At 35.1% G+C, this 16,690-nt stretch overlaps 1 protein-coding gene across 8 annotated transcripts; it reads right to left on the bottom strand.

The window, feature by feature from the left end:
• Window positions 1–2,829: 2,829 nt before the first annotated feature.
• On the bottom strand, window positions 2,830–6,285 carry LOC131001929 (DExH-box ATP-dependent RNA helicase DExH15 chloroplastic-like). 8 transcript variants are annotated; one of them, XR_009094079.1, is made up of 7 exons: window positions 5,806–6,285; window positions 5,169–5,277; window positions 5,009–5,095; window positions 4,427–4,545; window positions 3,631–3,714; window positions 3,402–3,532; window positions 2,830–3,044 (listed from the first exon to the last, which is right to left on the bottom strand). XR_009094079.1 is itself a non-coding variant. In XM_057928577.1 (6 exons), exons 2-6 carry the CDS (start codon window positions 5,250–5,252, stop codon window positions 3,036–3,038), a joined length of 417 nt encoding a protein of 138 aa, XP_057784560.1. In that variant the 5' UTR covers window positions 5,253–5,277; window positions 5,806–6,285; the 3' UTR covers window positions 2,830–3,035. The 8 variants fall into 8 exon arrangements, 1 of the variants encoding a protein (XP_057784560.1); XR_009094080.1 differs by having other exon boundaries at window positions 3,402–3,519; XR_009094077.1 differs by having other exon boundaries at window positions 3,631–4,545.
• Between the last annotated feature and the right edge of the window lie 10,405 nt (window positions 6,286–16,690).

Raw genomic sequence — 16,690 nt, 5'->3', positions numbered from 1 at the left:
TCAGCGATATAATTTAAGTTATTTTTTATTAACTAAGAATTGTTCAAGGCCTCAAACCACCTATTCTAATGCACTAAGGTCTCTTGAGAATAGAGCTTGTGTCTGCATATGCATTTTTGCTATTTCCACTCATGTGGGGGATTGTAGAAAATTGGTTATTGAGTTGACCAATGTTTGGCTAATTTTTGAGTACCGAAAACATTTAATTTAGCATAATTAAATGATACAAGATCGATCTACGTTTCGAGTAGATGATCGTAGTATATTTACTTACTAAAAATCGATTTTCGGTGAGTGAGAAATAGTTTTTCAAAGTTTGGTACTTGAAATATGGAGTTGTGGGAAAGTGATAAGCATTAAAGAGATGTTAATGCCTATCCCACATTGATTTGTGGATGATAATTAAGATATTATATAAGTTATTATATCAGTATATGTAATAAAATTGTGTGCACACGCAACGGGCTACAAAATCCATACACGCACACGGGGACTTGTCTGACGGGAGGACCTGTTGGTCTCCCAACACCAGAAGTTTCCACAAGGAATTAATGTTGCAGGCTCCCCCACAAAGTGGGCTGTGCCTATAAATAGGACAGCCACTCCATGCATCCAACACTTAGAATAATTTTGCATTCACGCTTTCACTCTGCACTCATATAGTCCAGAGCTCTGTCCTCACCTCGTTCCAGTTCGCTGGAGCTCGTTGGTCTGCGGTGCTGCTAACCACGAGACGAAGCCGTTTCATCTTTGTAGGCGACACACCAAATCGAGAGCACTATCGGAACTTATCTCGTCTTGTGGATAGAGGATCTTCCTCGACTCAGCTGTCGGAAGTACTACCGGGGCGTATCTCGTCTTGCGGATAGATGATCTTCCTCGACTCAGCTTTTTTTTGGTTTTTTATTTTTTTGTAATTTCAATACAGTTTTCCTTGTAATTCTAGTTTACCTTGTAATTCTGATCTTCTATATTTCTGTTACATTGTAAACGCCCGCAACCTTATTTCCAACACATAATGTGTTAAATAATTAAAAAAATTAATGAATACATATAGTAGACAATATAGAAATTGAGTGGATATAGTCTATAACTTTTGAAACTCGTGCAGTTTTGTGAACAGTACTCTTTTTAGTGAGATAATCCACGGATGCATCTATCTAAAATTTTCTTTTAAAGTTTCTATGGTGTGTTATAGAATCTTGTGAAAATAATAAAGGCTATGATATTGTCCATTTACATGGAAGTACTACGATATATTCACAAGGTCCGAAAATGTGGCTTCAATTATTGCATTTAATTACCAACAAAGCGGATAATTATCAAATTAGTTCGGATTTTCAATGAGTGTCAACTGATTTATTTGATCAATAATTTTGGAGAATTTTTCACTTGTTGTTTTCGAATTCAACGAAAGTAGATTTCAAAAGTTCATCCGCAAATTTATAAGTTTCTATAATTGAATTAATTGCAATTAACTTCTAAAATTATCAAAAGAAAAGGGAAAAATGTCGATTTTATAATTTACGTATATGGTGATTGGCGATCATAAAGTTTCGTTATACAAATTCATATACAGAAAACATAAATCAAGATATAAAAAGCGTTGTGTATAGTGGTGTTATCTATTATAGGTGTCATACACAACGGTTTAAAAACCGTTATCTATGAAGGGAAAAGATAACAGTACAACCACACATACATAACGGTTATAAAACCGTTATCTATGAAGGGAATAGATAACAGTACAACCACACATACATAACGGTTATAAAACCGTTATCTATATTGATTATACATAACGGTTTTCGACTGTTATGTATTATAATTTATCCGTTATCTATTCCATAATATATATTTTTTCATATTATAGTTAACAGTTTTTTATACTTTTTATAACGGTTTTAACCGTTATCTTTGATAGAATACATAACGGTTTTTCACCGTTATGTATTAAGATTTTTCCGTTATGTATTAATTTTTTTTTTATTTTTTTTATCATAGTTAACAGTTTTTTGCACTTTTTATAACGGTTTTAACCGTTATCTTTGATAGAATACATAACGGTTTTTTGCACTCTTTATAACGGTTTTTTGCACTTTTTATAACGATTTTTGCACTTTTTATAACGATTTTAACCGTTATCTTTGATTAGAATACATAACGCTTTTTTGCACTTTTTATAACAGTTTTTTGCACTTTTTATAATTGTAGTATATTTTTAAATTTTGCACTTTTTATAAAACGACAAAATGATAAAATCACTACTACAAAAACGCTCATAGATAACGGATAAAATCCGTTATCTATGACCCCAAAAAACCGATAAGTATAGTGGTGATATCTATGATACAGTCATACATAACGGTAAAAAAACCGTTATGTATAGTCATATAGATAACGGTATCTGCGCTCATACATAACGGTTAATATCCGTTATCTTTACAAGTGATACATAACGGTTCTTACCGTTATGTATTATTGTTTTTACCGTTATGTATAGTCGTATAGATAACGGTATTCTGCGCTCATACATAACGGTTAATATCCGTTATCTTTACAAGTGATACATAACGGTTCTTACCGTTATGTATTATTGTTTTTACCGTTATGTATTGATATATATATATTTTTTTTTCCATCATTGTTAACAGTTTTTTGCACTTTTTATAACGGTTTTAACCGTTATCTTTGATAGAAATACATAACGGTTTTTCGCATTTTTTATAACAGTTTTTTACACTTTTTATAACTGTAATATATATTTTTTTTATTTTCCTATTATTTATCTAAAAAATTAAATTAATAATTTTAAAACAACAAATGGCATTGCCATCGATAACATATATTATATAACATCCGAAATATTCATACATTATCATCCAAATATAATGAAAACAACACAAATATTCTAGTTAGCTATATGATTAATTAAAAAATATTACAAATGCGCGCAACTTGCTAGACATTTGAAACGACGTTCTCTGCTTCAGCCTTCTCTTTTGTAGTAGTCCTCATAGCTCATCGACTCCCATCTACTTGATCTGCCAAGATGATAAACTCAATTACACTAATGAGCTGGAGAATTAAAAAAATCCGGCAACATGTGAGTTATATCAAATATTGATGCATAGTTATAAAAAAATAGATACCAAATCAAAGTACCAAAATATCAAATTTCAAGCTATCTGCTAGTCCTATGAAAATACTTTATATTTCATTTAATAATAAAAGCTTCACATGATTAAGTTTAGCAAAGAAGATGAAACTAAGCATATTCCTTGTACCCAACTACAATAACAGAGTAAAATTCGAAACAAATTCAAGCAAATCTGTAATTCTAATTCCAAAAACATAAGAAAAAGACTACTGTAATTCTAATTCTGAAAGAGAGGGCTTACCGTGTGCGGTGTGCGTGAGTTGCCGACGAACAGACGAACGACGATCTGAAAAGGAACGGCACTTCCAATATCAGCCTTCTTCAGAGCAGGAGTATCGTTTAAGTAACTTGCAGCAACACTGAAACCAATATCTTGCATTACAGGACATAAAGAAGAGTAAATATACATCTTTCGGGTCATAGAACTGTAAAAGCCTACTATAATTCTAATTCTGAAAGAGAGGGTTTACAAGTTACAGCTATATATTGTCTATTTCATCAAAAAATGGAGCTAATAAAACAGTAAACACCATGTTCCTCTTTATCCATGTTTCCTGCATTGAGATGCATTTCAACTAATAAAGCTTGACCGAAATCGAGTAAAAAAGAAAGAAAAAGTAAACAAGTATTTCATTATTATACAAAGAAATCGAGTAAAAAAGAAAGAAAGAAAAAGAAAGCCTGTTCCTCAAAAAACTCATGCACGAGCAGTTTAGTAAGTATACTATGAAGCATCAGAAACCTCAATTCTAAAAAGTGTAGGCTTTCCACATAGACAAAGCTATTATAGTGCAGATAGGAAATTAAGGAATTAAGGAAGACCAATCATCTTAGTCTAGGAAAAGCTATTATAGTGCAGATAGGATAAACACTTCACATATCAAATTATTAAAAAGTTAACTACAAATGTCCAGATCCCTGCTTCATATGGTGGCAAGATAATTGTAAGCAATTGGATTTCTCGTACTATTATAAACTGCAGCTAATAAAGCAAATCTAACAAAACCTATACTAAAAATTATACCACAGTGACATACAATAGCAGTTTCTGGAAGATTTCAGCCACAAATCCCATAAAACTCAAGCATAAAGGACTATCTTCTTAACTCAAATTACGTAATAGTACAAAATTTGAACTGAACACTTGAGAAGCACCGCGCATACCAATCATCATTAAACTTGTATGGCAACAATCAAAAAATATCTAAAGTATTTAATTAATTAAGAAGTTCTTGGTTTCTAGCAATATCTACCACAAGAAGTCACCTGTTCATGCCAGTGCCTTTCTGATCAAGAAGTGGTAACAATGCTGTCTTTGTTGAGAAGTGCCAAGTCAACGGAACTGGACGCTTAGATGATGTTACCAACTCAGTTTTTCCATGAATCTTTCAAGCACAACAGAAGAACAAAGTATTATATATGAGAAAGCAAAGTGAATACTCTATAAAGAAATAGATGAAAGTGAGAAAAAGAATGGATGCCAATTTGTCCATTGAATAGTTCTCTAGAGGACCAATTGCAGATGAGTAATGACTAATGAAATAGAATGTTATAAAAAAATCAATCATTTGAAGGGACTCTTTCTTGCAGCAGGATTGTAGTTCATTTATCAATCTTGAAAGACACTGTATTACCTTCCACTAAAAATTCCCTCCGAGTACCATTTGTCCAGGATGAACTATGATGATGTACAATGATAGTTTATCACACCTTTCTAGATTTAAAGCAAACATCCTTACAGGATATTAAGAAATTTAACCTACAAATTCCATGCAATTCTAAAAAAGTACTTTTTCAAATACTACCTTGCACAACAACTGCATGACAGATCAAGAGTAGAAGCAGTACCTGACCAATCCAACCCGCCAACTCATCTGGGTTTGCGACAGTGGCAGAAAGATAGATTAATTGCACTTGTTTAGGGCAGTAAATTACCTATATAAGCAATAATTAACAGCATAAACAATTATGTAAATTTTGGCTTCCTGTATAATATAAAATTACTCACAATCTCCTCCCAAACTGTACCCCTGGATATATCGCTCAAATAATGCACTTCATCCAAAACAATCACATCCACATCGGAAAGCATACTTTCAGAAGAATCAGTTCCAACACTGAATCACAGATATATCCACAAGCATAAGAAACATAAAAGATGTCTCGGTTACATAGACGTACAAAAGATATGAAAATATTACCCTGGAAAAGACAACAGCCAATGTAATAACATTAAATGAAAGAGTAAAATGCAGAAATCATTCAAAAGTAAATTATGAACCAAACAAACTGACTCTACAGCTAGATACACACTAGTAAGAACTTATTTTGACAACATACTTCATTATCATCTCGAATAACATCACAAAAATATCAAAAAACAAGTAAGATTAGCACATTTATGGGCATCCAAATCATTTCCTGCCCACAACAGGTAATAATCCATCTAAATTCTTACACAGATAGATTAGGGTTAATCGGCCACAAATACGAAGATCCAGCAGCTTAAAAAAGGGGCAATTGAACTGGCAGCAATAATTCAAGGGTTTCCCATCAAAATCAAGATTTCGAACCATTTCTTCAATAAATGATCTAACTACCAATTGATTCATTAATTCAGAAAGGAAGAGTTGATATCCACATACCCTTTTGAGTGAAGTCTTGTTGGAGAGCAGGGATGGAGCTCGAGTGAAGAAATGGAAGGGAAAGAGGAAAAATCGAATCTTTATATTAGTATGGAGGGAAGCGGTGAAGGCGGCGGGGATTCATAGCGGCTGCTCATCGGAGTCGAGAGGGAGACGGTGATAGAGGCTTGAGAGATGAGGGAAGATGACGGCGGTCCGGCTGACCGTTGCTGTCGACTGAAGAAGAAGAGGGTGGTTCAGGCGGTAATCTCGTCGGAAATTGAAAGGGAAGAAAGCTAGGGATTTTTGGGGATTTTTCATGATTTAGAGAGGGAACGAGAGGCAGGCAGATGCGAGGCCTACAAAGGGGATACCGTGGCAGTGGTGGCTGGCGGCGACAGTAGCCGCCGGGTTTGAAGGGAGTAAGGCGGTGGCAGAGAGAAGAAGAAGAAGATAGAAGTACGGCGAGAGAGAGAGAGAGAGTGGTGGGTGAGACTTCAAACTTGGGAGAAAGAAGGTGAATTATGTAATTAGGGTTTTTATTTTTTATAATATTATTAAAGTTAAAATTAAAAATAAATATAAAAAGTAATCATAACAGTATTTAAGCGCTCATACATAACGGTTAAAACAACCGTTATAAAAATATACTCATAGATAACGGTTATCTTAACGGTTCGATAACACCGTTATGTATACACCTAATAGATAACGCTTATTCATAACGAATTACTTCGTACCGTTATCTATGCTTATGAGTAACACTACATAGATAACGGATTTCTGTAAAAACCGTTGTCTTTTATAAAAATGCGCTCATACATAACGGTTTTTTAAAAAAACCGTTATGTATGCAGTGTTATGTATGTGTATTTTTGTAGTAGTGAATCAACAATAACAATATTATATATCATTCAAAATATTCATACATTATTATACAAATGAACCAAATATCAAGTATACATCATCATTGCATATTCCTATTCAAAATTGAAAATACCAACTACCTTATAGCTAAAATAAAAATCTATCATACAATATTTCTAGCACCAAATCCTCAAGAACTAGTTAGTCAACCTGCTATGATTCTCTGGTTGTCTTTTGACCTCAAAATAATTGTAAAATGATACCCACAGCTTGACCAATTTCCGACATCAAGCATGAAAGTCCTCCTATCACTTTCTCATCTCCACTCTTAGGAGCTTTGCTGACTTTGTTGCCTGTGTTCATAAAATAAATGTCAAATGGAAGCATGTGAAATCAAAATAGGTTTAAAGTCACACAAGGATCATTGTATTTGTATACGAAATGAATGCAAATATCTCACCAGATTTGGTGGTGAATGTGCGACGGTATGTGTTGACATACTTCCTAACATCATCTTCCTTGTTAAGGTTGAAGAGCTTGCGGATCTTTGAAGCCCTCTTTGGACCTCTCATCCTTGGTTTCTCAGTATCAGTGAGACCAGGAAGATCAGACAAAAGAAGAAGCAAATTTAGGATCTATCTGTGAATTGGCATTTTAATTAACTACGAGAAGGAAAAGAAGAAGAGGAAAACAAAGCAAAGATAGGGAAAAAGAACAAACTGAAACAAGTAGAGTACTACTATAAACAAACCATCCGAACTGAGAAAAAGGCAAGCTAATTATGGCTCACAAAATACACAAAATTTCATTGTCTGATACTCCACAAGAACAACTAAAGCAGCGCAGCAACACAAAGTTTTGTGCCATATTATAGAATGAAAAACCTCTTTGGAGACAATGCAGAGCTTCCCATCAGCCACTCCATGCTCAACAAAAGTCCGAGCAGCATAACCAACTGAATTTCCACCACCTACTATAACATATCTACAACCACAAATACAAACAGACATAAAAGAGTGATTAACGCAAATTCACCTCCAAAAACAAATATATAACATTAGTTAGATGTAATAACCAAAAGGCGGCAGTAATTACTCCCGATTCTCGTTCACTGAAGCAGGAACCACTACCAGGAACCAAAAGAAACACAAAGAACAATAACAAAAGGCCAAGCCTAATAAATTTGGTGGAGAGAGGGATGATAAGAAACCAGAGTAATAGAGCATCATGAAACCAAACAAGTATGCTTCAGAAAAATATATTAGATAGTTTACCTGTTTGATAGAGTTCTAGTATGCTAAATAAGAACTAACACCAATTCCAACCTCACCCTTCTCAATATATTAAATTGTTCCAAATTATTCAATAAAAGAGATTGATAAGCAGATTACCAAATACCAACCTCTCAGCATGCAAGCGATAAAGTTGCAAAGAAAATGAGTGGAAAGTGCTAATAGTGAGTATTAGCACTAAAAGCAATGGTATAAAATGTAGGAAGAGGATATAAAACTAAAACTAAAAGCAAGAGGACATAAAACTCACCTTGAAGCTTATCTCTTTATCAATCTCTCTATCACCGTGTACTTTCAAACCTAAAACAACATAAATGTAAAGATTAGGGCACTTAAGCTCCAAAAATTAAAATGAAGGAATGAAACCTTAGATAAGAAGATGAAACAGAATGAGGAATGAGCCATACCCTAAAAGTTTGAGAAATATCCTACCTTAACATAGAATCGTATCTAATCAAATTTGAACCAGAATAACCTTAAATTTCTTATAATTTGAGATGACCAAGCAACATCGACTTACAATCTTAATTAAGATCTTAATAAAACACGGAGTAAAACACGGTCAGTAATCATACAGAAGACTTGGAATTCTCAGTACCACATCCTATTAAACATAGAGCTACTTACAGATGTTGGAGGTGTTTCATCTTCTCTATCGAGTATGGAAAGCTCTGACTAAATTTGTTCTCAGCGAAGTTTCTGATATGCATTGAAGAGAACCAAAACAGTTATTATTGTAAAACTTTTGAAGCAAATGGTCTTAGTTCTTACACGAACAAGCCTATGTCGAGTATCTTACAGGTGCGTGAGGTTGGGAGGTAAACTGTAGGGGATTGATCCCTCAATGTCATTTGAACTAAGGTCCCTAAAAAATGATTTTCACACAATTAAAAAGAGGTCACAACAATGCACGATGATGAATGAAGAACACAGAAATTGACAGAATTTTCTTACAACAGACCTGTTAAACCTGATTTGACCACTAATGCGAAGAACGGATACAGAGAGCATTGTATGTATATGATGTACAAGATTTAGAATACTCTGCAGTAATCAACAGAAAAATGAAATTGAGTCCTGAAATTTGAAAAGGTAAGACGATAAGCAAAACCGCAGAGAATCAAGGTCAACAGAGGCAGAATCACCTATACAAAAAGAGCTCTTATCTTACAAATTCTTTTGCCTATTATATCCCAAATTATTCATTAGTGACGATGTAGATACAAAACGAGAAAAAACACTTTTCAAAGAGCATCTTCAGATTGTATTTCCAGAAAGGGATAATATCCTGCTCAACTCCCAGATCCATAATCCATGGCAAATTATCCACTAATTGTGATGATAATTACAATTTTCAATGGAAATAGACTATTGGAGTAGTGGGAGATCATTAACATGAAGATTCTAGATGTAAAATTAGTACAATATTATATATATAGGAATTAAGTGCAGTGGCATCCCTACAGGTAGCAGAAATGGCAGCATACTAATGTCCATTGGCACAACAAAGACTCAAAAAATCTATCATAACATTTTTCTCTAACTTTCCGTTGTCGAGATAGTGAGTCAACCAAGAAACACACACGAAACGTGGAGCCTTAAGAGCATATTGACCATTCTCCATCTTTTATATAGAAGCATCAAGTACTGTTAGACCATTCATTACACCAAAGCCAGCAGAAAGATGGGAAAAGAGAAATAATCATTAATATATTGTTGCAATCATTATACTAAAGACCTCTCGGTTGGGAATTCAGCTTAGTCAAAAGACTGAAACACGACATATCAAAACCAGGTAAAGAATGAATTTGCAACTGCCACCAAAACAAAGAAACCTTTTAACAAGTTATGAAGGAAGGGTCATGGTGTATCAGTAAGTTTCAAGTAGCTTCTAAATGAAGATCGAGACTCATGCTCATATGAAAATCATCTACGGACATGGACTTCAAACTCAAGTGTTCTAACTTTGAAAGTTAAGGTAGAAACAGTTAGGATAGCAAGACTAAGCCCTTCGAAAGTATGGTTCTCTAAATTCAAGCAGCTGTGCCTCTGTTTTTCGTTCATCTTGTTCATGTTCCCAATATATTATCCCCTGGGGGGTATACCATATGCATTGCCAGTTGCTTACATCACGCTGACAACAAAACCATCAGTAGTGTTCAATATTCTCAATTCAGAATAACCAAGAACAAAAAGATGAGATGAACTGAAACAAGAAAAAAAAAACTAGTGAAAATTCAAGCCATAAATCCCTAAAATTCGAGTCCAAAATGCCCTAAAATTTGCTACCTAATGCACTCTTCAATTTCATTTAGTTGTTACCTGAAGAATGAGGGCGACTGTTGTCGGAGTCAGAGGCCAGGGGCAGTGGTGGTGCGGTTGGAGCGGTGGTGGGCGCTGAGCCGACGACGGAGGTTGCTCTGCCCAAATTCAAAAATTAATTACGCAAAGATAGAAATACATATAGAAAATGGAGAGAGAGAGAGTATACCGTGGTGGTGGAAGCGAAAGAGAGGTGATGGGGATGGGGCGACGCCAGGCTGGAGAAGGTGGCGGCTAGCGGCTGCTTGCCGGAGACAAAGGCGGCACAGAGAGGAGGTAGAGAGAGGGAGAAGGGCTTCAGGTCGGAGAATTATCAACCTCATCCGCTCTCGATTGCAAATCGGAGAATTAGGGCTTTCCCCCTTTCCTGCCTCGATTATGTAGAGTTGAGAAGAGAACCGGCCGTAGAACACCATCGGCTCGCCGATCCTCGGACCACCAGCAACGATGGGCGGGCTCTAGGTCGCGTAGCTCGCCGGTCTCCCTGAGATGGCGACGGCTGCGTTGTACCGAACAGAGAAGAACTAGGGCTCGACCAATCGAACAGAGAAGAACTAGGGCGCGGGGCAGCAGCGAGGGTGGGCGGCGACGGGCCGGCGTGGGGCAGCGGCGCCGGCGCCGGAGTCGAGAGGGGAGAGAGAGAGAGAGTCGAGAGACAGGGAGGAGACAGGGAGGGAGGACGAACTAGGGCTGGTAGTTTTGGGGTTAATTTCTACATTTTCTAAATAAAATCTATTCCTTTTTTTCTTTTTTCTTTTTTCTCTTTTTTCACTTTTAATATTCAATTTTTGGTATTTAGATTTCTAATTTAGATTTTATATAAGTGTTACTTAATGATAAAACAAAAAAAAATTTATGATTTTTTATTTTTTAAAATCTATATCTAGGAATAAATTCAAATTTTAGGATAAACAATTTATTTGTTATTTTTAATATAATATAATATAATATAATTTTTAAAAAATTAATAAAAAAAAATTAATAAAAAAAAATTATACACAACAGTTTTTAGATACGCTCAAAGATAACGGTTCCAAAACCGTTGTAAATGACTCTTATACATAACGGTTCTTTAACGTTATGAATAAACCGTTATAAAAGATGGTCATAGATAACGGTTACATAACGGTTTTGTAAACCGTTATGTATGCAACTAATAGATAACGCAAAAACATAACGGTTTTTCAAAAACCGTTATCTATGGATATAGACAACAGTACATAGATAACGGATTTTTTCAAAACCGTTATCTATTCCTAAAAGTGCGCTCATAGATAACGGTTTTTGAAAAAAACCGTTATCTATGTACTGTTATGTATGTAAACTTTTGTAGTAGTGCATGGGATCGTAAATAGCGAAGATAGTTAGCAAATAAATATACAGATAAGTTACAGTTAAATAAAGTGGTTCAAGTACTAATTATATGACCTAATTATGTACAGTACGTAGCCATATGACAGGTGCACTTAAGAATTGAGTAATCTACGCCTCAAAAAAAAAAAAAAAATTGAGTAATCTACTCTAGCCCCCTAAATGATTTATAATGTCTCATTGACTGATTACTGTGCAAAATTGTAGGTAGGAACTTAATTATAGTATTACGTTATCTTCAATATATTTTGATTTTTCGTACAATAAATCTCTGCGGCCACAAACTAATTAAATAGAGAATTTTTTATTTATTTAATCTATTTTTTAAATCAAATAAAAAGGTAAATTAGCTATATTACTATATTGTCCACATTATAATTTTTTTATTTTTTGTAATTTTTTATTTTTATTTTAATTTTTTATAAAATAATTACAAAAAAACATAAAGAATAAGTGGAAACCTATAAAAAAAATACTACCACCTTTTTTAGCCTCTCTTTAAAACTAATTCTTTTGTAGACCAAAATTTGCGAAAGAACTAAAATACCCCTTACCGTCCCCGCCACATTAACTTTCGCGCAACATGACACGTGTCGTGTCCACGATCGTGGGCACAACCACGACATCATGCCCATCATTGATGGTGTGGTCGTGCCCACGATCGTGGACACGATAGGCACGACCACGCCATCGATGGTCGTGCCCATCGTGTCCACGATCATGGGCACGTGTCATGTTACGCGAAAATTAAAGTGGTGCGGATCGTAAAGGGTATTTTAGTCTTTTAATTCATTTTGGTACACAAAAGAGTTAGTTTTAAAGAGGGTTTATTAAACACTCTACTTTTAAAAACTGGTATTTAAAAACTTAGACCCCATAAATAACTACAATGTAAAAACTATAGTAAAATAGCTAAATTTTTTTATTAAAAAATAAATTAAATAACTTGTTGTACATTAAAATTTCAAAGTGCTAAACTATTTTCAACATATTTATAATTTTGTTTACATTGCTATAATGTTTGGATTATGGTTTTGATCGGTCTATCAAATTAGACTACCAGTCTATCACAAGACTACAGATGCAAATTAACTCAAGTTCCACTTCTCTCAACCTTGATTTATGTTTCTATGCACATAGAATTAAAGCTAGTTGAGATAGAGGAGTAGGGATGGCAACGGGCCAGATCTGGACCGGATCTCATCAATACCAGATCCAGATCCGTTTTAATTTATCAAATCCAGATCAGCCCCAGATCCAACGGATCTGAAAATTTGGGATCTAGATCCGTCAGATATGCGGGTCCACGTGTCCAGATCCATGGATCTACTTATTTTAAATTAAATTAAAAAAAATCACAAAATCGAACAGTGGAGGAAGGCATACGCCGGACGGTAGAGTGTTCTGCGAAGGCCAGATGTTGAACTCACGAACGGTGAAATTGGCACCGGACAGTGGCGACGAAGTTGGCTGAAGAAGAGATGGGAATAAACAGAGATGGTCAGATCATATTTGGCACCGAAGGTGGCTGAAAAAAAAATGAGAGATGGTCAGAAGAGATGGCTGGAGTCCGGAGTTGGCGCCGCACGATGGAGATGGAGAATCAGAGATGATCAGATGGGATTTGGGAAGCCAGGCAGGGAGGGATGCGGCTCACTGTAGGAGAAACTAGAGTTTCTTAGTTCTTAATGAATTTTTCAAGACATAGTGTATTGTTTTTAATTTTTAATATATTTAATATTATTAGTAAAATAAATATAAAATATAAAAATATATATTAAATAAAATGGATCCACAGGTCGGATCTGGGTTGGATCCAGATCTAAAATTTCAAGATCCAGATCCAGATTCGTTTTAAAATTTGAGATCCAGATCCAGATTCAGATCTGTCGGGTTTAAAAAATTGAGATCCAGACCCTGAAAAATGGATCTGGATCCACGGATCTGGGCCGGGTCCAAGAGCCACTGCCATCTCTAAAGAGGATAGCTGAGGAAGATAAACGGAGAGCTAAAAATGGGGGAGGATCCACATATTTGGGCCGGGTCCAAGAGCCACTGCCATCTCTAAAGAGGAGAGCTGAGGAAGATAAACAGAGAGCTAAAAATGGGGGGGGGGATCTGGGCCGTTGATTTGGTTTCTATATTAATGAGACTTTGATACTTTTCTTTTTTCCTGCAATGTATGTGGGTGATTGATTGAAAATAGATATAGTAGAAAGCTCATTTTGTATATTGAGGCAGAAATTGAGATGGTTTGTGGTGTTAATGTTCTTGAATTCACAATCAATGCTGTTAGGTCCGGAGGGTCTCAAATAGGTGTTTGGGAGGGGGGGAAAGAATACACCTATAGGCTATTTTTCAAAACAAAATTTGAAATACAAACTGACACAACCTTTTTCATTTAAAAGAGTTTAGCAATACTTTAACTGATACACGTTAGGCTTCAGTCGAGTTTGTAAAACAGATGAGTAACATGAATCTCACTGACTATCCGAAGATTTATCAGTTCGACTAATATTACTGGCAGCGAAGTGTTTGGGGAGGGGGGGGAAGAATACACCTATAGGCTATTTTTCAAAACAAAATTTGAAATACAAACTGACACAACCTTTTTCATTTAAAAGAGTTTAGCAATACTTTAACTGATACACGTTAGGCTTCAGTCGAGTTTTTAAAACAGATGAGTAATATGAATCTCACTGACTATCCGAAGATTTATCAGTTCGACTAATATTACTGGCAGCGAAAAAAATTTCTTTCGAAATAGCCTTTGTGATTAAGTGAATTGTCAAGATTTAAGTTTCACTTTGCTATTAATTAGTTTCAGTTGAGAAAACGTTTGTTCACAGATAAGAAAGGTAAATACTGAAAGCGATAAGCAACAAAGGAATTTTTACGTGGTTCGAAAAATACTTCCTATATCCACGGTCAGTTGATCAGACTGACAACTTCACTGGGCACATGCTTACGGGTGCACAGCAAACCTAGACAACTAAAGATCCTATCTTCAGTACCAACACACTGGGTTGGATTTCTCACTCTTAGCTTCACTGAGACATAACTATGTCTTTCCGCAAAGACTAAGATCTCTTGGAGTCAGAACACTGGTCTGAACTCCTTACAACTCAAACTCTCAATTCGGTCGGTTGAAAAGAGGTTCGAAAACTTGCCAACTAGATTACAAAGAACAAGTTCTCTGTAATCAGTTATACCTAGGCTTTGGATATACAATATTTGCCTAAGTTCTAAGAGAATGTATGTAATCAGCAGTGACTGATTTTTGGCTTTGTGATTATCTTCTTCGATTCAAACTTTGGAATGACTTTGAATGCTGAGTGACGAATTCGGCAGCGTTTCAGCTTATGTAGTTGAATCGGTGAAGATTGAAGTGATCCTCGAGCTCTATTTATAGGAGAGGTCTTGAATAGATCCGTTGGCTGAAATGGTCTTCAAGAATTCTTCCGTTAGAGAGTAATTTCAACTTGGGTTGAGGCTTCAATCTTCGAGGTTCCTTTGTTTGGTGAGAACGACTACTTTGAGGAGCAGGAGATAGGACATCTCTGAAAAGGTAATCACCAAAAAGGAAGGGCCTCTGCAGAGAAAGGATGATCTTGAGATCTCTGCATTTAATGCGGCTGTATTTCTGGAGTGCGTGGCTTCCTTTAAACTTTAGAGGTTCAGTCCGAGGAAGAATGTTTAACTGATACTTGATTTTAATATCAGTCTACTGAATCCACGTGGCTCGCATTTAAATAATCAGTCGTAACTAATTCTTGGACTGGTTAGTCAAATATCAGTATTTGACTTTGCCTTAATCGTCACATCAGTTGGCAACTTCAGTCTTCAGTCTTCAGTCCTCCGGCTTCAGTCTTCAATCTTCAGAACAACAACAAAACTAGAAAAAGAACTCTAACACTTGAGTTCGAACTGTTCTAGTCTATTACAAGGAAGGCCTACTGATTTTGGTATCATCAAAACAAGGAATATGATATTTCATTAAGTTCCCAACAAATGCGATAAATTCACAACTGAATCGAGAGTATTGATTTTTGAATCGAGAGTGTTGATTGTGAATTTGAGTTTTAAAGCTTGAATTCATAACCGACACTAGCTATTTCTAGTTGTGAATTCTAACTTTAAAGCTCGAATTCACGACTAGCACTATTTCTAGTTGTGAATTCAACCTTGAATTCACAACTAGAAATAATGTTAGTCGTGAATTCGAGTTTTAAAATTTGAATTCACAACCAACATTATTTCTATTTAGCTTTAAAACTCGAATTCACGACTAACATTTTGTGAATTCAAGGTTTAAAACTCGAATTCACAACTCAAAAATCAGTGGATAATTTTTAAGTTTTTTATGTGAAGGGTAAAATGGTAAGTATGGCTAATTTTTATTTTTTTATTTTTTTATTTTTTACTATTCAAAAGTGGTTATTTTCAAACTCCACTCAAAAAGTTAAAATATATAATGTTCAAAATTATTTATTCATCAATTAAAAAAAGTTAAAATATGTAAGTTTATATATATATATATATATATATATAGAGGGAGACGTTCAAGAAAGAATCATAAATAAATAAAGAACGGAGAACCAATTTCAGTCATTCGATTATCAAGATCTACGGTGGATGTATCATCTTGTTGGATGAATGCAGATCCTGGGTTCGAATCCTGAAGGGAGCAATTTTTTTTTTATTTTTTTGAGTGCATTAATTTTAACAGCGAATGCATTAATTTTTACAGTGAATGCATTAGATTTGATGGTTCTCACGTTCTCACAAATAATGTAGTTCTCTCTAGAACCACACCATATATATATATATATATATATATATATATATATATATATAGGGGCGCGCTCCAGTGAGACCCCCTATTTTTCGTGTAACATGAGTATAATGAATAAGACATATACTCCCTCCGTCCACGAAATGAGTACCCATATTTCCTTTTTCGTCCGTCCACGAAATGAGTACCCATTTCCCTTTTTGGCAAGTGTACCCCACACATCTATTTAATTAATACACTAAAAAAGTGGGACCCTTAA

This window comes from Salvia miltiorrhiza, chromosome 8, assembly GCF_028751815.1.
Source record: "Salvia miltiorrhiza cultivar Shanhuang (shh) chromosome 8, IMPLAD_Smil_shh, whole genome shotgun sequence".
Taxonomy (NCBI): Eukaryota; Viridiplantae; Streptophyta; class Magnoliopsida; order Lamiales; family Lamiaceae; genus Salvia; species Salvia miltiorrhiza.
The sequence above is the reverse complement of the archived record's forward strand: the minus strand, read 5'-3'. Positions and strand labels throughout refer to the sequence as shown.